Raw genomic sequence first — 22,481 nt, 5'->3', positions numbered from 1 at the left:
GTTTTCCAAAATAATTCTAACTGAGTTCTGTCTAATTACTGTACATGTTGTTATATAGTAGGTCAAACAGTATAATCAAGCCCGTCTGATAAAGGTGTGATGTATTATTGAACAAAGTCAAACTTTCCTTCAGTTACAGTCTCAGGCCAGTGTCATAGTTGCCTGTGGCTTATATGCTCACTTTGTCCTCCTCTTGTGCAGTGCTACCAGATGGAGTCTGGAGGAAATGGACCAGCTGGTCAGAGTGCAGCAAGACATGTTTCAACCATGTAGATGACGTTGGAATCAGACAACGTTTCCGCAGCTGCAACGGCACGCTCACAACCTTCAACCACACGCACCTGGACTCTACCTGTGATGGGGACAGCGAGGAGCAAGAGCCTTGTAACACTGTACACTGTCCAGGTATTACACACATAGGTGCACACGCAGAAACCACAATGTCCATAATTTGTCTGTTCCCTCCACAAACAATGTGATAGTGTCCAAAAGAAGACTAAAAACCTGATTATACTTGTGTACTTCCAGTGAATGGCGGCTGGTCAGAGTGGTCACTGTGGTCTCAGTGCTCATCAGAGTGTGACTCTGGTGTCCAAACAAGAGAGCGATTCTGCAATTCACCCTCCCCACAGCATGGGGGCAGCAGCTGCCCCGGGCCACACATACAGACTAGAGACTGCAACTCCCACCCCTGCTCGGGTACTGCACCACTTTTTTTTACTACTCAAGCTCTGAAAGGCCGGGGACAAATATGTGTAAAACTGTCTTTGTGTTGCTTTGTATTAAATTCAAGTACATTTCTGTTTTTTATATTATACACCCCATTCAATAAATGTGTTCATGTCCAATATACAGTCCTGATTCCCACTGTTCTCCTCTCAGGTGTGTGTCCAGAGGGCATGGTGTACATGACAGCAGCAGAGTGTGAGGCTCACGGCGGTGCGTGTCCACGGGTGTGTTTGGACATGACCTCCACAGAGGTGCAGTGTGCTACCGCCTGTTACGACGGCTGCTACTGCGCCCTGGGCTTCTACCTGTTCAACGGCAGCTGTGTGCCCCTGGCACAGTGCCCGTGTTACCACCAGGGGCAAACGTACCCAGCAGGTGGCACCCTGCCTGTTGATGACTGCAATAACTGGTACTGTCAGCAAAAATTGCTGTCTATATATCGATGGTTACAGTTTGCCTGAAAGTTTGAATTAGTGTTTTGGTTTTTGCAATGTACGGCCATTTCTGAAATCAAATGCCACTTGTTCTGCATTGTGTGCCTCAAACAGCACCTGCACTAATGGAGAGATGGAGTGCGGAACAGCTCCCTGTTCAGGTGAGTGGCTTTACTCATCAGTTTTGAATTTGCTTGAGTCTCTCCTTGACTCTTGTTGCCTCAAGTCTTTTCTGCTCTCGTCATTTGTCTCTCATTTCCTCTGGTTTTGGAAAATAAAATAAAATATTATAAAAAAACAAAAAAGACAGAGAGAGACAAACACTTAAACAAACAGCATATAACCAGCAAATGAGGGTTAGTAGAAAGTCAACAACACAACAAACAATAAACAAATCAAAGTTAAAGTCACTGTTCACAGTCACAACATATCAGTAAAATAAAACAAGATGAAGACATCACATCTCAAGGATCATATGGTCGATCACATCCTGTACAGGGAGACCGTACAGGGGTACAGTCAATCTGATGTGATGAATTTTCCATATTATTCCCCTTCCCCATCTTCTATCTTGTGTGTGTGTTTCTCAGTGGACTGTGGCTGGAGCAGCTGGACCCAGTGGAGCGCGTGCAGTCGAACATGTGATGTTGGTGTTCGAAGGCGGTATCGTTCAGGAACCAATCCTCCTCCAGCTTCCGGGGGTCGTCCCTGCGCAGGAGACAGAGTTGGGATTGATACCTGCAGCATTGAACCCTGCTTTGGTAAATACTCAGAGTTGCCTGTTATATCTGATGTCTGTGTGCATTCAAAAACAAACAAACCACAGATTCAAATATACAAAAAGTTAACGTAGTTGTGATGTGTCTGAAGGTGTGAAGGAGCCATGGAGTGCGTGGTCAGAGTGCTCAGTGACGTGTGGAGGAGGTTACAGGACCCGGACCCGCGGGCCCATCCGAATCCACGGCACTGCTCAGCAGTTCAGTGCCTGTAACCTGCAGCCCTGTGGTACAGCAAGACCCACACTCATCTATAACTGTATTGTCATGTTTGATATCAGAATTGTATAAGTGGGTACTAGAAGGTATGATACAACATTTTTACATATTTATTGCATTAAATGATGTTTCTGCACAAGAAAAGAACAATAAGATGTCAGTAAGGAAAACAATTCAAGGTCCTGAAGGTGCTAAAACAGCGTTAACAATTCATTTAGATTTAATTTCACTGGTGTCATAGGGAACTACAAAAAAACAAAATCGTCATTAGTATTCTAATATATCAAATTCTACTCATGTAGAAAATGCTTAAAAAAGAGAGGAAGAAAAAAGAGGGCACAAAGTTTGTGTGCATAATTTATGACATTAGTAATATTGATTTCACTGCCAGGTTAATGGATGATACAGTATATACTGTTCACGATTCAGGCCTGTGCAGGCTAAATAATGTGATTCACTGCAAAAAGGAGTCTCTGTTTTGAGTATTGAACAACACTGGATGTTCGGTTATAAATCAAATCAGATAAAAACCGATTCGGATTGTTAATTTTTGATTACACTGAGAGGGTTTTCATTGATCTCTGCATGGACTCTGTTGCTGTGTCAGGAGATGGCAGGGTGTGTCCTCCAGGCCAGGAGTGGAAGCAGTGTGTGAGGGGAGCAGTGTCGTGTACAGACCTCACAATGAATCTGAGCAGGAACTGCACACCAGGCTGCCAGTGTCCACACGGAACTGTCCAACAGGTGGGTGGGGTGGCTAAAACACACACACACACACACACACACACACACACACACACACACACACACACACACACACACACACACACACACACACACACACAGACACATACAATAATCACAGCCATGTTGTTGGTCCGTGTTTTCAGGATGGTGTGTGTGTGCGAGAGTCTGACTGTCGCTGTGATGTGGATGGAGAGCAGTACAAACCAGGAGACACTGTGCCCACAGACTGCAACAACTGGTGAGTAAGACTGACTTTATTCTTTATTTTGTTTATGAGCCATAACAAATTTAACACCACCAGCTAGTGCTTCAGTTCATCATGAAGAAGAGATTAAATTATGATTGCTCTTGTGTGTGTTTATATTTTAGTACATGTGAGGCAGGGAGACTGGTAAACTGCTCTCAAGTCAGCTGCAATGGTAAGCCAATGAAATGATGTTTATTCAGCCATTGTTGCTTTTTCTGTTTTCCTTTCATTGTTATCCTGTCCTTATTCACCCAAAAATGAAAATTCAGCCACTTTCTACTCAGACTCCTGCTGATGGTTCTTAGAGCTAGAGTTCTTAGTCCACAAAACATTTCTGGAGCTTCACAGCAAAACAGCGTTGCAGCATTCTCCTAAACAACTGAAGTAGCTGTGGACTTGTTTTAAAACACGGTTTTTTAATTGATTTAAAATATGTTATTTACACCCTTGACGTGCAGTCAAGGTTGTGCACCAACTTCAGATGGATTGCCTGCTAACGCTCAACAGATTTTAGCCTGAAAAGTGTAAATAACATCTTTTCAAATTAAATTGGGATCTCGGGGCGTCTGGAGACTTGGATTACACCGGACGAGCTGTATGGAGCCATTTTATGGTTTTGTTTTGTTTACCCCCTCTATCTTCATTGTGTAGGAGAATGCTGCAACACTGTTTTGTTGTGAAGCTCCAGAAATGTTTTGTGGACGTCACCTGACTTTCCATCAACATGTGGTTGAGTAGATGATGACTGCATTTCATTTGTGGGTGAACTTACCCTTTAAGTAGATAATTTTTTCACACATTTCTTCTCGTGTTTGCTGAACAGACGGTTGTATGCGAATAAACCTAAACTCATCTCCTGTCTACACTAAATCATCTCTAAAACTCATCTGTTCAAGCTTGATGAATTTGCTGTATTCACAGCCAATGTGAATAACCCTTGAGATTGACAAATAAGCTGTGGTAAGGCAAAACAAAAAGTATGAATAAATGGTATTTTTCTTACTACAATATATCTTTCTTGTTCTGCTCCTCCACATACAAACACACTCTGCAGTTGATGGCCAGTGGTCAGTGTGGACTCCCTGGGGTCAGTGTTCGGTGTCGTGTGGAGCAGGTCTCCAGTCCAGGTACCGGTTCTGTTCCAGCCCCCAGCGGTCTGGCAGTGGCCTGCCATGTCTGGGCCCTCACAGAGAGGACCAAGTCTGCGTCACTGCCCCATGTGACCGTGAGTTTGTTTTGTTTTAATTCAATTCAAATTCAATCCTTTTATAAAATCCTTGAAAGTCATTGAGGTCCTCTCTGGATGTTCCAGGTGACGGTGACTGGGGTCAGTGGAGTAACTGGACAGATTGTACCAAATCATGCGGTGGTGGTGTTCGAAGCCGGAGGAGAGAGTGTGACAGTCCCAGTCCAGAGGGGGAGGGGAACTACTGTGAGGGGCTGGGAACTGAGGTCATAGCCTGTAACACTGACCACTGTCCAGGTACGTTTACAGAGTGTGTGGAATGTAGATGAGGCTCAAAGTATGCTTGTTGTACATCTGCATATTGAGTCTTATACAGCTGATTCTGGGTCAGTGATTTGGAAGTGTATCATTATGTGTCTGTTTTAGTGGCGCCATGCTCACAGGTCCCAGGCACAGTGTTCAGTAGCTGTGGTCCCTCCTGCCCTCGCTCCTGTGAGGACCTAGCTGTGAGTATCACTCTAAGTTTGACTGCTGTTTATACTCATTACCACTGGTTTTAACAGGAAGTCGTACTTTGAAAATAAGAAGAATTCTGGTGATGATAATAACAATTTTCTTCCTGACCCTCAGTATTGTGAGTGGCAGTGTGAGCCGGGGTGCTACTGTACAGAGGGGAAGGTCCTGTCGGCTAATGGGACAGTCTGTGTTGAGAGAGAGGACTGTCCCTGCCTGGACCTTAGCACCGGACACCGGCTGGATCCAGGGGAGACCACAGAAGCCCCGGATGGATGTAACAACTGGTCAGAATAATCACACACAAGGAAAACATACTTTACATGCATATACGACACATTTGTCATTTGGATAAAAGGGACAGGAAAATAAATATGTTGGCTTTCCTCTTTGTTTCAGCACCTGTGAGGGTGGCAGGTTCAACTGCTCCAGACACCCCTGTCCAGGTGGGTGAGACCAGCTGTGGATGATCAACACACAACACATGAAACTTTATTTATTTTTTTTATTGCTTGTGCAGTTTCTCTTTCTTCAACAAACTCACCCGCGCAAAACATGTATGCAGTCTACAGTATATTTCTGACTGGCGATTAAAAGACGATTCTGCATGGTAAAATGATGTCTAGGGTCGGCCAAAAATGTAGATGTTGCATCCCTCTGTGTGTTTCCAGTGTCAGGTGGCTGGTGTGAGTGGTCAGAGTGGACTCCGTGCTCCAGGACCTGTGGGGCAGAGTCGGTGTCCCGCTACAGGAGCTGTAGTTGTCCCGAGCCAAAGGCTGGAGGAGCCGCCTGCTCTGGAGATCAGGAAATGCACAATGGGGTCGGAGTTCAAATCCAGAGACAACCCTGCCCCGTCATCAGCTTCTGTCCAGGTAAGTAGCCACCACTCATCATCACTATCATTGTCTTTTAATGACTGAACCTCAGCGAAGCTTATTGTTCACATTTAAGCAGTTTTTGACAGAAGTATTTAGCCCTTAACCTTAACTTATCATTCACTTTCATTCTGTCCTCTCCTGCTTCTTGTCTTTGCATCTACAAGTGTGTGTCTTTTTATTGTCTTCTATTCCATTACCTATTCTATAAGTAGGTAAACATAACTCCTTTTACTCGCTTCCCCTCTAGTTCACGGTTCGTGGAGTCCCTGGTCAGTGTGGTCGGAGTGTGATGGGTGCGCTGGGTCGTCCACTCGCACCAGGGAGTGTAACAGTCCACCCACCAGGTTTGGTGGCCTGCCCTGTATTGGAGAGAGCAGGCAGAGGCGTGGTTGCCATGATAACATAACTGTCTGCTCAGGTCAGCATAATAAAGGGTTGTATAATAATTGTGGAGTTATGTTGAAAGGCATTCATGTCCCACTTCAAGGAAGGTTAATGGATGAAAATGAGGATAAAATGAGCAAAGGAAGAGTGAAATTTGACCTCTGGTGAAGAAAAATTCTTAGAAATTAAAAGGCCCCACAAGAAACAGGATGGCCCCTATTAGCATTTCTGTCCCCGCTAGAGTTGGATGAAATAAAAAGCCAAGCGATCTATTAAAATGAAATGGCTGCCTGAAAGGGAAGATTAATTAACTCCCTGCTCTGGTTGAACTCTCCCTGGCCTCCCATGTCACTGTGCATGTTCCGCTCTAGCTGAATGACAACAGGAGCGACTGATACACAGCACGCTGACATGCTCCTGCACTGAAACTCAGTAATACATTTAATTTATTATCACATAATGAAGAGGTTTTTTTGATTTTCATTGCAGCTTTGTTAGCATTGGTTTCCACCAGCCACTCATATTATCAGGCTGACAATGTTAGATCACCTCAAATTAAAGCCATAAGACCCATTATTCCACTCGATGTGTTGCTCTTTTCAAACTGCACTCTCTCCTGCGTTCTGCAGACTGTGGTGGAGGCCAGGAAGAATGGCCATGTGGGAAGCCCTGTCCTCGCTCCTGTTCAGATCTCCATGGCGACACAGAGTGCTTGGACTCCCCCGGGTGCAGACAGACCTGCGGTTGTCCGGGTGACATGGTTCTGCAGGATGGCGTGTGTGTGGCAAGGGAGGAGTGTCGCTGCAAATACCACAACAGCTCTGCTGCTGGTTAGACCCACAATCTGTTTGTGTGAACATTGCCAATAGAAATGGTTTCATTGTATGAGTTAACTGTGTTGGACTCAGCAGAGATTGGTCTAATCAACAGATTTTTGTCTCTGATACAGAAACAACATCCAGTATGCCAGATTCCAGTAATGCATCATGGGTATGGCCTGGTGGATCTGATTGGCAGTTTGTAAATCCAGGAGACAGCATCATGAGTGACTGCAAAAACTGGTACAGCTTGACTGAACTGCTCTACAACATTTAGATTCTTGTAATAAAAGTAATTTATATATGTAGAATTCAATTCAATTTTATGTACAAAAAACTCAAGTCTTTTATTTTCCTTTATTTTTCTGTTTTGTCGTCTGTCTCACTTAATCTCAGTTCATGTGAGGCTGGGGTTCTGCAGTGTCAATCCGTCCCTGGTTGCCATGTTGACGGTGGCTGGAGCCAATGGGGGATCTGGACTAAGTGTTCACTTCCTTGTGGAGGAGGAGTCAAGTTCAGGAGACGCCAATGTGATAACCCATCCCCTCAGAGTGGTGGGAGAGGCTGCCTGGGAGTCGCTGAACAGCAGAAAGACTGCAACACACACCTGTGCACAGGTAGTCCTGTCAGACAAACCCAGTTTGAACTTTAGAAAAGATGAGAAAAATATGTAAAGTCTAAAATAGAATCTTATCTTTTACATTACCCTTTGAAAAACAAAAGATGGTTTCCTCCATCTTGCTAACTTGAAAGTTCTTACCTACTATGCTATTGTGTCTTTACATCAGAGTATGTTTTTGCTTCCAGACTCGGTGGGCCCGTGGCTCCCCTGGTCTCAGTGGTCTGTGTGTTCTGTCAGCTGTGGTGGAGGACAGCAGTCTCGTACTCGTCTCTGCAGCTCTCCACCCTGCAGTGGCCTCAGCCGCCAGAGCAAAACCTGCAACACCCAGGTCTGCCTCGGTGAGTCCTGCTTTCCTGAAGATAACCTGTAGCTATTGCATTGAAGTGATTTGAATTGTGACATCCAGGGTAACCCTGTAGTCATTTTTTGACTCTTTTTGAATCTCTTTAATCTGTGTCTCCATGCTGACATCACGTTGTTGTACAGAAGTGGGCTGCCCTCCTGGCAGGTTGTACAGGGAGTGTGAACGGGGTGAAGGCTGTCCGTTCAGCTGTGCTCAGGTCAGCGGCAGGGAGGGCTGCTACTCTGATGGCTGTGAGGAAGGCTGCCACTGCCCCCCGCACACCTACCAACACCACGGAGTCTGCCTGCAGGCGAGTCCCTGTCATCTGAGCAACTTTAGTATTCTGATAGTCATGAAGTTATGCATCACTAACATTAAAGCTTGTGGCGCAATTGCACAATTTACCACATTTTCAATCTGTGTTGAATGAGCTAAAATGCTTTTGAATTTAATAAAAGCTGAAGATACTCCCAACAGACTGATGTCTGATGATGGAAACAAATGTACCACTGAAATTGTTGAAACTGAGAAAAGTTTTACATGCAAAGCAAATGTGTGTGTTACAGGATTGCCCGTGTCTGGTGGACAAAGACTTTCTGGCCTCTCTGCAGAGTTTTTCTGTCACACCCGTCTCATCTCTGCTCCTCCATAACGTCTCTGAGGGAGTGGAACTTCAGTCTGGAGACACTCTGGTTCATGACTGCAGCACCTGGTGAGCACAAAATCTTGGGCATATTTGCAGATATGCTTTTTTCATACAGTCCCACACTGCCTTCTACATAAGCTGACTCTTACTGCAGGACAGATAACAAGGTTTCTGTAAGTTTTTACATAAACTATCCCAATATAGGACCTTATAAAGTATCAAAATGAAACATACTGGTCTCACAATTACAAGACAAAAAAATGTCTGGATCTGTCCCTTTATCCAGATCTGCACCAAATGTTGAAAAGGTGTGGCCCCAAGTCCACTTTTTAACCTCCCACTCTACAGGCCTCTAGCATCAGACCTCGATCTTCCTCTCCTCTGCCCCCTGTAGTGGCTGTGAACATGGCAGATGGAACTGTTCCTTGGAGCATTGCCCAGTCGACGGTGGCCTGTCACCCTGGGGCTCCTGGAGCTCCTGCTCACTGTCTTGTGGAGGTCTGGGACTGAAGACTCGCACCAGGGGCTGCAAACAGCCTGCTCCGGCACACGGAGGGAGAGACTGCCATGGGCCACGGCAAGAAACCACCTACTGCCAGGCTCCGGACTGCCCAGGTACAGGGGCCAGTATTGGTACAGTTGGTACTGTAGGGAAGTGAAGGGATTTATGGATATAACAGAGATACTGAACAGTAGACTTTGTACTCATTGACTTTGTGTTTGTTGTTGGCAGTTATTGTTGGTCCAACAGAAGAACCATCATTACCAGGTAAGTTATGCCTTCATATAAAGTTAATACTAGCCAGTCTTCTCCGTTGTTCTTTTGCTGTATTTTTTACTGAATTACTTTTTTCTCTTATTTCTTTCACATATTTTTTGCTTTCTTCTCTCTTTCTGGTGTTCATAATTAACTGTCTGTATGATTGATACCAGTATATTGTGATGTTTTGTGTGTGTTTTTACTTTAACCTCTAGCTTCTACCATGGTGTCCCTCATGAAACATAAAAAAAGAAATTCCTATCCTTCCTATTTCCTCCTTCTTTAGATGAGGATGCTGGCTTCTCTCCCTGGTCGTTATGGAGTCCCTGCACTAAAACCTGCACCAGCACTCTCAGCCCGGCCATGAAGTCCCGTCATCGACAGTGTATTAAACCTCCCTGCTCTGGAAGTTCTCACCAAGAGAAGGCCTGTAACCTGCCCCAGTGTCCCGGTACAGCCACTCATAATGTCTCTCTTTGCTGCTGTCAGCGTTCATGGTTACTGCCAAATCTTGTACTACTTGTACTAGTTAAGCATGACTTTCACAAACCAAAGCTGGCTCGCATTGTAAACATGTTATATGTTGATGCCTTTGTAGTGTACAAAAAAGACGTGATGCCAGGTTAGAGAAGATATTTAGTTGCATGCCACATGTGCATTACATCAACCAGAGTTAAACAGTCCTGTGCTTAGCCATGCTATGCTATGCTGTGTGCTATCTAGGCCCAGTTCACCATTACCAGTCTTTGAAGAAAAGGTGCTGGTGGTTGCTTGGCTGATGAGCCAAGCAGGAGCAGGTTGTAATTCCAATGTTGAATAGTGCTGTTCTTGCTGTGCAAGGTCTGATGAAAGACAGCGGACAGAGGAAACTGGTCGCTCCTTTCCTTTGCCGTTATAGCAACTTGGTGCTAACCTGCTTCGTGTTCCTTGGATTGTGGAGTCCTCCTGTTAATTTAAACATGTATCGGCCGACTGTTTAAAATCATATAGATGCAGTTTTATGTGTTATGAATGAGATCCTGACCTACCATGCATCTTGGAAAGTGTCAAAGAGAAGTTTTGTGCTCTAAATTACATAATTACATAATCACCATCAGTAAACAGCGGACACTGTCTGACTCTCACTCGTGGGGAGGGATGCTGTTTTCTGGAGGAAAGTTCACAGAGACAGAAATTACAACAACACAATAGTGTAAGGTGACAAAGACATGTGAGTTAAAGTTTTTTGCTCTGAATCGCATCACATAGCATCTGAAACTTTCACACAGACAGCGATGCAGAGAATCGGCGCAACAATACCAATGAATGAATGTGGCTGTGCGAACATTAAGGATAACACAGGATTCATTATTTAGGTATTAACAGCCTGTGTGTGAGCGAGCACACGATGTAAGCCATGAGATTTCCTGCAGTAAAATTTCTAAAAGATCCAGAACATCTGTCAGTTTGCTGTTTGGGATTTGTGTTGTGGTTTGGGTTGTAACTTAGTTATGATGCTTATCTCAGAGACGACAGAACAAAGTTTGTATGGACTTGCTCTTTTATTTACTGATCAGCACAGACGTCAGTAGAGATTAGTGCAGACAAGCTGCACTGTTTGGAGAGTAAGTGTGTAACCAGGAGGCAGGCAGCTGACTGTTTTTATCTGAAGTTTTGATTCCAGCAAGGTTGTAAACAATGGTATGCACAAACAAATTATCCTGCTTCAAACAAACTAAAAGGTCCAGTGTGTAAGACTTAGGAGAATCTATTGGCAGAAATACTGGAAAATATTCATTATTATGTTTTCATTATAATTAGTGTATAACTAAAACTAAGACTTTGCGTTTTAGTGGCCCCTTTAGGGGAGGTGAGGGGTGTTCAGTTGGTTGGGATCTGTGTTCAAAACAAGCTCTGTGTACAGTTTCCATTTTAATGATTAAACATTGCGACATTGCAATTAATGCCATAATCAAAAGGTTTATTGTAATATAGTAAACTGCTACAACTGGACTAAGAAATAGAAAAGAAGATGCAATGCCATACAGATATTGAACTACAATATTAGACAATCATATGTCTTTTGTAATATGTTCCCAGATGGAGATGAGGCATGTGTAGGGGCTGACTGTGCACTCAGGAACTGTTCATGGACAGATTGGGGGGGCTGGGGCTCTTGTTCGCGGTCCTGTGGAGTGGGTCAGCAGCAGAGGATCCGAACCTTCTTGAGCCCCGGCACCAATGGCTCGTGGTGTGAAGACATCCTGGGAGGAAACCTGGAGCATCGCTTCTGTAACATCAAGCCCTGCAGAGGTCAGTAATCTCTCCAGCATGTAGAATTAGCATTTTTCAATTCAACCCATTCTGATTTTGAAAGTTCTGCTTGTCACTGTACATCCTATCTTGACTCAATGTAGGGATTGTCAAGCTTTGTTTCAGTTTTTGGAGGTAGTTTACCGACCTAGTTGATTTCCATTCATTTAAATAGGGTATGAGAATCCAACAGTAGAGACTTTTACAGTGAACCACATCTGTGGTAATAATCTAAATTACATTATCGTTGTGTTGCAATGTTGCATAGACATTATCTTTCTGCACCTACAACATGTTTATGTTGTATGCACCTACAATACATTATGTTTATTATTTAGTGTAATGATGAAAACGAATGGCTGCCAGGGCGACACCAGATTCCCTAACTAAGGGGCCCTGGGGCAAAACTTAGCTGTGGGCCCCTACTGACCCCTCACCCTCCAGTTTGAGGTTGAACCTATAAGACAAGGTAGTAATGTGGGTGTTTCTGAGGGCACCTATCAATTCAGTTTATATTGTGTTTTTATAGACTAATTTTCAAATGATATAATGACTACAAGTCAGCCTGGTTGATAATCCAGCCTCACTCACTCACCAACCTTAAATAACTTTTTCTTTGTTCTTCTTTTCTAACTTTAAAGTCTTCACTGTAAAATTGAAAATTTCACAATCCCAGTCTTTTTTTTAGTCCTAATCTGTAATAATCAAATCAACTGCAGTAAGTAATTACTTTGGATGGTACACTGTTATCATAACCAAAATAAATGACGGTCAAAATTATAAAAAGACGACCCAGATGAGCTAGAGTGATCCTTTAGTGTAAAGTATATCTGATTTATATATATACTGTATATATGTATACTGTATCAAACATGCAGAAACACTGGTGTTGTATTGAATGTCTGTGCTTACTGTATGTTAATATTTGTGTGTTGATGCTGTAGTGGATGGAGGCTGGTCTCGCTGGAGTCCCTGGTCCCGCTGTGATAAGCGCTGTGGTGGCGGACGCTCTATACGCACCCGCTCCTGCTCCAGCCCACCACCCAAGAACGGTGGGAAGAAGTGTGAGGGAGAGAAGAACCAGGTCAAACCCTGCAACACCAAACCCTGCGGTGAGACAGACCCACCATGTTCACATGCACTTGCTAAGTTTAGATTGCTATGAGCTCAAGGATAGTTCATCCTGTGCAGAGACGACTGCTCATTAATTCAGCACATGGCTGTTTTTCTAGGTAGGTCTTTGTTCAAAAAGTCAGCACAGCCTGTGATCAGCATTCTTGGTGAGGCACGTTATGCGGAGAGAATGCCTGCAGCATCATGGGAAAATTCATGACCTTCTGTTTGTGTATTGTCAGATGAGAAAGGGTGCCCGCCAGGCCAGGAGTTTGTTTCGTGTGCCAACCAGTGTCCACAGCGGTGCTCAGACCTCCAGCAGGGCATAGAGTGCCAGGGCAACATCGAATGTCAACCAGGCTGTCGATGCCCTAAAGGCACTGAGGATGCTATCATTTTATTAACAGATAAGCCTGTGTGTGTGTGTGTGTGTGTGTGTGTGTGTGTTTGTCTGCTTATCTGAGGGATTCTTTCCTAAAGGTTATGTGCCTGCTTCTATTCAAAAGATAAGCACGATATAATGTTGTGTGTCTGTGTGTGTGTGTCCGTGTGTGTGTGTGTTGGGTGCACAAGCTACAGTATATCTAAGCTACGAGCCTAGGTGCTGTTAACCAAAAGTTATTAATAACCACTGTCACTATTACAGTAGCTCAAATTGGATTTTCCAAAAATGTCCAAGTCTTATTTATATTCAGGGGTCAATTCACCTCAATTGCAAAAATAAATATAGAGTTATCTGGCTATGCAGATGGTTTGGGTTTATTCATCCAGGTCTTGAGATATCTGTCTCTGGCATGTCATAGGATTGAAAAGTAACATATCTTTCAGAATATGAACATGTCCTGATTCCTCACTGTGAATAGTTTTCATTGAAACCAGCACCATTTAGAACACGCTGTCATTTTTCAGGGAATTTGGGTGTTTCAGCGCCATCAGGCTTTTACATATTGAAATTATATTATAATTACATTTTAAAAATGTACACCCGGCAGATAATTTATAGGCTGACTCCTTTTCAGCCAATACGTCATCAGAGAATTCAGTATATATCGTCAAGGAAGAAAGCATTCACATTTTTGTTCTAGAAAAACACTCAACTTGAAAAATCCAAATAGTAAGAAAGAATTTAGAGAGAAATGTTTCTTGTCTTTTTTTCCAAAATTTTGGGGATTTATGACTTGTAACTTTCTGCATTTATTAAGTTTTCAAGTCTGTGAGCAGCACAAATGGAGTTTGATTCACCTCCACTATACTGTGTAGGAGGCAGAAATCTCTGACAGGCATCTCAAGACCTGGACTAATGAACCTAGAAGCTATATGCATGAATACAGCTAGAGGTAGGTGACTAATAATGTCTGTCTGTGTGTGTGTGTGTGTGTGTCCAGGCCAGTTGCAGCAGGATGGGATGTGTGTGCAGCTGTGGCAGTGCGACTGTGTGGACTCACTGGGACAGATTTGGGCAGCCGGCAGCTGGCATCAGGTGGACTGTAACAACTGCAGCTGCTCTGACGGACAGCTCCACTGCACCAATCACAGCTGTCAGGCCTCCTGCGTTTGGAGCTCGTGGTCCAGTTGGGCATCGTGCAGCGTTTCCTGTGGGCAGGGCCAGAGAACTAGATACAGGTAAGGCAAGGCAACTCGCAAATGCTTGTTTATACTTAGTGTAACACCTTTGTTTTTACATTATTGCTCTTAAATTGAAATCTATAACATCTGTGCTCTCAGGGAAATATACAGCACACTAAACCATAAACGTACTGTTGTGTGTCAGATCTCTTATCCCGGAAACTGAAGGAACAGATTGCCAGTTCGAGGAAGTCCAACATAAATCCTGTGACCCGGGACCCTGCCCACCTCTCTGTCTCCATGATAATCAGGAGCTTAGAGTGGGAGACACCTGGCTGCAGGGCGAGTGTAAACAATGGTGAGATTGATGCAGACAAAAAAACACAGACATAAAGAATATGTTGCAGAAACACGTTTAGTAATAAGAATTCTTTCTTTTTGAAAATCTTTAATTTGTTTGCCTATTAGCACGTGCACCCCAGAGGGACATTACTGCCAAGACATTGACTGCAGAGGTGAGTGACTGCATTTATTTAAAAGAGTGAAGGTATAGTAAACCTAAATGTGGTAACATGGGCACCCAGCTGACAGCACTAGCTTACTTTTAATGAGAATGTACAGATAAAATACACATCTCCATTTGACCTGTGACAGGGCATCAAAGTGTCAAATGACTGAGTCCTGTGTGTTGTGTTCAGTGGATGGTGGCTGGACCCCATGGTCAGTGTGGTCTGACTGCTCCGTGACCTGTGGTCAAGGCACACAGGTTCGAACCCACGCCTGTATCAACCCGCCTCCACGCAACAACGGCTCTGACTGCAGCGGGCCAGAGAGAGAGACACAGGACTGTCACACTCCTCCCTGCCTGGGTTTGTTCACACATGCCACTGTTATATTCATTCATAGACTGACATCATTTCATCTCATATTTGAAACATACTGGATGAACTGTATGTAGAAAGAGACTGTCAGCAAAACAGGATTATGAGGTAAGTTAATACAATTTACATTTGCTCTTATCATATTGACTCCCCTGTCTACAGATGACCTTTGCCCGTGGTCGCCATGGTCACCATGTTCCCGAAGCTGTGGCGCTGGTTCTGTGTCAAGGCGCAGGGTGTGCGTGTGTGAGGAGGGAGGAGATGCAGCGTGTCCGGCTGAGATCGAGGCGGAGAGGAACAGAGAGGAGACCCAGCTATGTTACAAACAGCCCTGTCCAGGTAGACACACACACACACACACACACACACACACACACACACACACACACACACACACACACACACACACACACAGGTAAACTAGGTAAACTGATGCTGGACAGTCAAACAGCAGGAGCCACTGTACAGCACAATAACAACTCCTCGTTATTACGTCTTCATCAGGTGCAATTAAACATGTGATGCAGGAGGTTCATATACAGTATTGACTGCACATGATTCAGCCCAGGTGTGAGTCCCAGCTTGAGCCCATCATTCATTATTCACATTTTTTACAACAGGAACAGAGATATCAAATCCTCATTCATTCTCCTCAAGATTATTGTGAGTTTTGTTCATAATTCTATTTAAGACAGCATCTTTTTGGGAGCATCAATTTAGTGTGTGCAACCTTTTTCTACTGAGGCAATACAGTGAGACTTTAATTAAAAAGAGCAGTGTGTGCCCCAGACAGCAAGTTAAAATGTCTTATTGTTATTATTATTATTATAGAAATGTTGGGAAGCAAATTTTGTTGTTTGTATTTAAGGCTGGAAAATATGGCCTACAATCTAAAGTGCAGCTCAATAGATTCTCATATTTACCTCCATAAAAATAAATGTAATGAGCTTTTAAAACACATGAGTATATATCTTTCCTTGTGTATGCTCAATGCTTGCCTTTACTTTTGTAGGATACTGGAACTGTTGTCAGTAAATGTATATGTGCTTGGATTATATTTGTATTGGATATTGTGGTGAGTGAATTTAATTTGCATTGATCTTCTCTAATTGAATAAGTTTAATATATTGTCCAGCCCTGTCCTGAGCTTAATTTGGAAATTGATGAATGCAATGATTGATTTGATATTATTGGACTATTTCTTGTTGTTGTGTGAGGTCATCATGGTTGCTTATTGAATTTTTGCTATTGCTTTAATTGTAGTTTGGCCGTTGATGCCAGTAAGACGGTTTTATATTGATTGTAAAAGAGTTATGAGGTCTTTAAATAGAGCCATTACATACTGATTAAATTGGCTATATTTTCCCCTTGTAACTTAGCAATAGACTCAGTAGGACTAACACTGGATAACACAAGCACAAGTGCTGCTTCACAGATTCTGAGTGAATCACAAATAACATGAAGTGTTTGTTTAAGCATGTAGCAGCAGATTGGTTGATCTGTTTTCTCCTGCAGGCTGTCCCATGTCAGAGTGGAGTGTTTGGTCTCAGTGCTCCTGTGTATCTCAGAGGCAGCAGCGCTACCGTGTAGCTCTCTCCCCAGCCACTAGGGGGCAACAGTGCACTCCTGTTGAAACCCAGAGCAGGGCATGCAGTGTCAGTCATTGTGATGGTGAGTTAACAACTACTGTAAAAGAAAAAAAGAATGTGTGTATATGAGAGGCCTGTTTGTGGTCTTGCTACTGCTCTTATCAACTTCAATTTTCTTTTTCTGTCCTTCAAAAAGAGGACTGAGCTCTAAAGGAGCACATACCAAATAAATCAAACACCTTGTTGTGTGTTTGATCCAGCACATGTGTATGATTGTGTGTGTGCAGGTTTTAGTGCATGTTGATACTATCCAATGTTTTTTTTCCTCATATTTGTAGATTGTGAAGCCCCATTTGTGTACTCAGCATGTGGTGCACCCTGTGAGAAGCAGTGTGCATTGCAGGGCCATGAAGAGCTGTGTTTAGGTGTCAAGGAGTGTACGCCTGGCTGCTACTGCCCACAGGTGAATATTACATTAGCCAAAGCCTATTTTATATTATATAGAACGAATCACAGTGTTAATTGATAATAATAAATGTGATAATTTAATGATCTTTTTTCATTATGTTATTTCAAAGTGTATTCATCACATTCATCTAAAACGCACGTTTGATGTTAATTAATAGCAAAACTTTCACCAACATTAGGATGACTAAGAGACCTAGTTAACCTGTTTGGCCACAGTCTAAAGAAAGTAAAAGCTTGAGTTTTCCCCAAACTAGCAGTTAGTCCTAGATGTTGCTGTTGTTTAGATATCAAAGATGCTTCATAGCACCACAGTACAGAAAATAAGCACAGCAGACATGTCAGATAGGTCGGACCATCTTGTTTTACTATAAACGAATCTCCGCAGTGCAAAACTGCCAATTTTCTACCTGGAAGTGATTGTTTTTGTTTGTGCAACGTCACAGTGATTCGGTCCATGTAAATAATGTTTAAATCAAAATTCAAACTCTTTTACGCACAAGCATAAAGAAAGCGTTAATTGGATCATACTAATGTTAAAAAAATAACAAAAATAATAATAAAAGATGTCTTCACTGTTCAGGCTCATTGTTTCTGTAAACGAACACGGGTAAAGGCACATCATTGGTCACTGGCCATTGAGGACAAATGTCAACCAGGCAATTGAATCTGATTAGTGTAATGTGAAACATGCAGATATTATTGATTTGTTCTGTTTTTTGACATGCTTCACAAATCATGGCTGTATTGAACACGTAACCTATGTTGACTGTTTGCGGAGCAGCTGATGCAACGCTACTCTTCTACTGTAATCAGTGAAACTGGCTACAGCAGGTGTGAGAACAATGTGTGAGTGGTACATACAGTATAGTAAGTGTAGCAAGCGCAGCAATAGGCCAGACTCCTATTTATATTTTTTACGAAGGTGTGAACGGCCCTTTTATACAGAAATGGATCATAAAATGTCAGTATTTTGTTAAAATATTCACAGTACGGTTTTGAGAGTTTCTATTACTTACATGTTCTTGTCACCTGCTTTCTTTGATAGTAGTTAACAAGAGGGCTTGGAATAGCAAACTGCAACACAGGGAAATAATGAAAGCAAACAGAAAAGTAAAAGATGAGTGATCAGAGCTTATATCAAGAAGGGCTTCCACTTTGGGGTCTTGATCAATCTGTCGGCATTTAAATAGCAGCTTGTGGTTGCAGAGTAACACTACATAGATCACTGTAGTTGAAGAGAATAAAAAAGACTATCCTGAAAATGAAACCTTGCTGTCTTGTTTTGCCTGTGACTCAGACTACACAGTACGTGCATTGCAGGTGTATCCAGATCAAAGATATATTCCGCTGCACATTTGCTCTGCATCAAGTCTGCATCAGTAACGTGTTCAGTGCAGCAAAATAATACACCTTGTAGTGCTCATTCTATATTTATGTCTTCATTCTACACTTGAATACGTGTGCTGTAGAGGTAGGCAATCAAAATGTTGTCTGTCTGGTTGAGAGTTCTGCTCCTCCCTCACAGTTTGTACAAACTCTGTGTTTGAAATATGAAGATTTCAAATGTCACTGCAGTTAGCATGTGCCGAACATTTGTGAAACATAAGTCTGACAATATTGCAATCTGCATGTCACAATAATTCTGTATTGCTTGACTACTGTGTCGGCAAGTCCAGGGCAAAAATATGCTGGCATGAATGTAAATGGTGAAAGTGTTGCATATTGTTGTTTATACAGTACATTGCTGCGATGTAAGTTGCAATGACAACTTTATGATGTTGTTTGACCCAGTTTGGGAGCCTCCAGCTTTGATTTATGGCAAAAACCTGGAAAATATTATCTGATAGACTGATGATACACACATACAGCAGCAGGGAGCAGAGATAATGAAATATGGAACAGAGAGCAGATCACCAGAGGCGCACAACATGCCAGTAACCATAAATCATTTAACAACTATGGATTACTTTTATGTTTCATTGAATACTTAAACCTGCAATAACTGATTTTTTTGGCCCTCTGGGGTCAGCAAAAACAGTGGGTGTACAGTGAGTTTATTAGATCTTTTTCACTGAAAACAGCTGGTGGCTGGGGCCAAAACACCACAAACACTATGAAAATAAACCAAAAGCAGCAGTAAAGTTACTGCTGGACAGCTGAACAATGATGTGAAACTCACCATAAACCCCAGAGCAGCTGATTATTCTCCGTTCACTTTGTCGTTTGATAATATAATATTAAACATCCCTTATTGCCACTCTTTATGCTAAAATAATGACCAGCTGCAACATAAATGCATATTTTACTGCTGTGTTAGTTTTTGCCTTGTGTATACAGTCAGCAACATATTGTATAGTCACTGAGCATTATACTACAGATACAGGGGAAAAGAACTGTTAGATGTTAGTGTACATCTGTACAAACCAAATGAACCAAAACAAAAACTGCACTACCACTGCACCAGTTCTTCTTTCATGTGAATTGTGTGTTTTCCAGGGCCTGCTGCAGCAGAACGGGAGTTGTGTTCCTCCAGAGGAGTGTGGCTGCGTCCACCTGCAGCACCAAGCTTCAGGAGAACCACCCAAACCTGTCACTGTCCCTCAGGGGGCCACGGTCACCATAGGCTGCAGTACCTGGTTGTTAAAATCATAGATTGAATATATGTATATATTTAAATATGGAGCCATGGCAGAGGGCTGTTTCTTTCTGTATATTTTTTCCTGTTAGGACAATGTAGTTTAACTTTCCAATTTTATTTTCATGACAGAAAATGTGGGACTCTTCCTAAGTAACAGCAACTGTGTTTTAGTTGGAGATGTATTGAAGCCATTTTTTCTTCCCAATACCAATTCATGAACGTGTATCAGCTGATACTGTGTACCAATCCAATACCAGTGCGTTAAAATATATATACTATTTCTTATACATGTACACAGTTTATATCCAGTACAGTCAAAAAGTGAGACCACCAATCAAAATACTTACAAACACACCTTACAAGACCTCCTTAGAGACCAAAGAAGACCAAGGAGTCCTGACTGTCATGGACTTTCCTCCACAGTCACCTGACCTCAACCCCACTGAACATTATTTGGTACACTTGAAGACTGAGAGAGCCAAACATTCAGTGACATCACAAGAAGCTTTGTGGAGCACTGTCAGACCACGCTGGGATAACATGAGTCAGCGTGTTTTACACTAACTTGTGGAGTCCATGCAGCTCAAGAGCATGCTGTCATTAAAGCAAAAGGGGGACAAAACAAATACTAAGATATTCAGAAATTCATGGACATTTTTCACAAGATTCCCTTAAATTTCAAGCTAATATTATCATTTGTAATGAAAGAAAACAAAATTACATTTAAAAACAAATGTAAAATAGAAGTATTTTGACTAGTGGCCACAGACTTTTGGACCCTGGTCTAAGAGTTGCATACAGGTGTATGGGACGTTGCTGGAAAGTAGCAGAGTTTTGTTTCTAATTAATAAATCATGTAGTGTCAGACTTGTGTACTTGCCGATACAGTATTGGAAACAACCCAAATTCACTACACCAAGCACTGCATTAAAACAAGATAAATGCAGTATGAGGGACTTTTGCCATGGTTACCAACCTCTGTGTTGCATCTCAATCAGTATCTACTATTTCTCTTTTTATTTACTTCTTGTTTTCTCTCTTCACTATTTCTCTGGGATCTCAGTTTAACAAATTGTTATTATCATCTTTTCGGCTCTTCTGTCCTCCAGCCTTTGCCATGATGGAACTTTACAGTGTGACATGAGAGAGTGTGAAGGTAAGAAAGCAGAGAAACGAGAGTAATTTAAAGAGCTCCTGGGTGAATAATCCCATCATTCTGTTACTCTGCCTTTTTTTTACCTTTTTTTAGTCATCCTCAGCGAGTGGTCAGAGTGGACTCCATGCTCTCCATGTGTGCCCTCTGCCTCCCTGCAGGACAGCACCTCACAAGCAGGAGTCATCCCTGGCAGTAAAATGGTTTCAATTCAGAGGCGTTTCCGGGCCTGTTTGGACCTGGATTCTGGTCTTCCAGTCCCTAGAGAGGAGGAGGACAGCCAATGTCCAGGACCTCTGGTAGAGGAGAGGTCCTGTCCAGATTCCAACATCTGCAGAGGTAATGGAGTGTGTCCAAGAGGACAAAAAGAGGTTCACTCTGAAGTGAGTCAGCCTTTTATCTCAGAGCAGAAATGCAGTCAGTTCTTCAGTCTGCCCTTGTCAAGCTCCAGTTGCTCCCTAAACTCCTCAGTGCGGAAAAGTAATGAATGGGACAGTTTTGCTCCACCCGAGTTCCCCTCAGCATGTTGCAGCAGTTTGACACTGTGCCCCCACCATGAGATTGTATGCAGACAACACAGCGAGTCAGAGTTAGACAAGCATGGAACCAGATTGGGTCAGCCAGTGACTGCGGTGATGAAATGAATCTCTCTGGGGTGGAGAGGGAAACACTTTGATGCCAAAATATGGCTGGAATACAATGCAAGGCGAATGTACTTGTGTAACAACTTTCAGCTTTGAGGAAATTCAATGTGATTTACATAAAACACAAAAGACATTAAGACAAGAAACACAAGCCAAAACAAAAAGACACATCTAAAAAGGATTTTGAAGAATCAAAGAAAGGATAAATACAAGCTTAAAGTGAATAAAACAGTGCTGTGCAGTAACAGTACAGTGAGAGATATGAATAAACAGCTCAGAATTTAATTTCAGAAAGAGCAGAGGAAAACAGAAACGTCTTTGGCATATTATTTATGAAGTGAAATTTGGCAACCCAGTTGCAAGAATAAATGTTGGTAATGTATGTTTCTGCTAATCACAGATTTGTTTAAACTTTACAGTTCTCTGTTACAACTTTGTGACAACACTTTGCTTTATCCCTTTGGTTTACCAGAAAACACTTGTTTAGGGTCAGGAATGGATCATGTTTGGCCACAAATGCAGCTGGAGATTGTCCCGAGGTCTCCTTAAAATTATCAAGTGGTTTCACTCTAACAAATGTTAAAACACATTCTCAAATTGCAGTCAGTTGCTTGACTGCCTTATCACCTGTAACTCCACCACCATTCCTTCCACCTCCTATTTAGAAAGTTGTCATAAAAATGTGATGTGAGCATGATATGAAAGGTATTTTATCCTGGGGACTGGGCCAGAATAAAACAGGATTTTAACCCTGGCCCAGTTGCCAGTGGGATTTGGATGTTAAAAACTTAATGTTGTTTCTCCATGTTTAGTTTTGACCCAGAGAATAGCCCGG

At 42.6% G+C, this 22,481-nt stretch overlaps 1 protein-coding gene across 1 annotated transcript in view; it reads left to right on the top strand.

Moving 5' to 3' along the window:
• The window catches only part of sspo (SCO-spondin), an 86,207-nt gene that overhangs the window by 36,037 nt on the left and 27,689 nt on the right, over positions 1–22,481 (top strand). Inside the window, exons 66-103 of the mRNA XM_084340905.1 lie at positions 202–405; positions 529–699; positions 883–1,138; positions 1,278–1,324; positions 1,754–1,924; positions 2,034–2,168; positions 2,766–2,902; positions 3,049–3,143; positions 3,275–3,324; positions 4,207–4,377; positions 4,465–4,635; positions 4,765–4,844; positions 4,969–5,138; positions 5,251–5,297; positions 5,523–5,723; positions 5,977–6,147; positions 6,743–6,943; positions 7,063–7,174; positions 7,328–7,548; positions 7,739–7,891; positions 8,040–8,206; positions 8,463–8,608; positions 8,937–9,157; positions 9,276–9,311; positions 9,589–9,753; positions 11,382–11,594; positions 12,539–12,706; positions 12,950–13,084; positions 14,093–14,330; positions 14,479–14,631; positions 14,742–14,788; positions 14,972–15,142; positions 15,317–15,493; positions 16,670–16,825; positions 17,082–17,206; positions 19,708–19,847; positions 20,959–21,005; positions 21,099–21,341. Coding sequence (XP_084197031.1) covers positions 202–405; positions 529–699; positions 883–1,138; positions 1,278–1,324; positions 1,754–1,924; positions 2,034–2,168; positions 2,766–2,902; positions 3,049–3,143; positions 3,275–3,324; positions 4,207–4,377; positions 4,465–4,635; positions 4,765–4,844; positions 4,969–5,138; positions 5,251–5,297; positions 5,523–5,723; positions 5,977–6,147; positions 6,743–6,943; positions 7,063–7,174; positions 7,328–7,548; positions 7,739–7,891; positions 8,040–8,206; positions 8,463–8,608; positions 8,937–9,157; positions 9,276–9,311; positions 9,589–9,753; positions 11,382–11,594; positions 12,539–12,706; positions 12,950–13,084; positions 14,093–14,330; positions 14,479–14,631; positions 14,742–14,788; positions 14,972–15,142; positions 15,317–15,493; positions 16,670–16,825; positions 17,082–17,206; positions 19,708–19,847; positions 20,959–21,005; positions 21,099–21,341 — 5,712 coding nt within the window. The remainder of the gene's footprint in view (positions 1–201; positions 406–528; positions 700–882; positions 1,139–1,277; positions 1,325–1,753; positions 1,925–2,033; positions 2,169–2,765; positions 2,903–3,048; positions 3,144–3,274; positions 3,325–4,206; positions 4,378–4,464; positions 4,636–4,764; positions 4,845–4,968; positions 5,139–5,250; positions 5,298–5,522; positions 5,724–5,976; positions 6,148–6,742; positions 6,944–7,062; positions 7,175–7,327; positions 7,549–7,738; positions 7,892–8,039; positions 8,207–8,462; positions 8,609–8,936; positions 9,158–9,275; positions 9,312–9,588; positions 9,754–11,381; positions 11,595–12,538; positions 12,707–12,949; positions 13,085–14,092; positions 14,331–14,478; positions 14,632–14,741; positions 14,789–14,971; positions 15,143–15,316; positions 15,494–16,669; positions 16,826–17,081; positions 17,207–19,707; positions 19,848–20,958; positions 21,006–21,098; positions 21,342–22,481) is intronic.

The sequence above is a fragment of the Pagrus pagrus genome, assembly GCF_965226575.1.
Source record: "Pagrus pagrus genome assembly, chromosome: 20".
NCBI classification, from domain to species: Eukaryota; Metazoa; Chordata; class Actinopteri; order Spariformes; family Sparidae; genus Pagrus; species Pagrus pagrus.
This window is presented reverse-complemented; position numbering and strand designations above follow the sequence as displayed.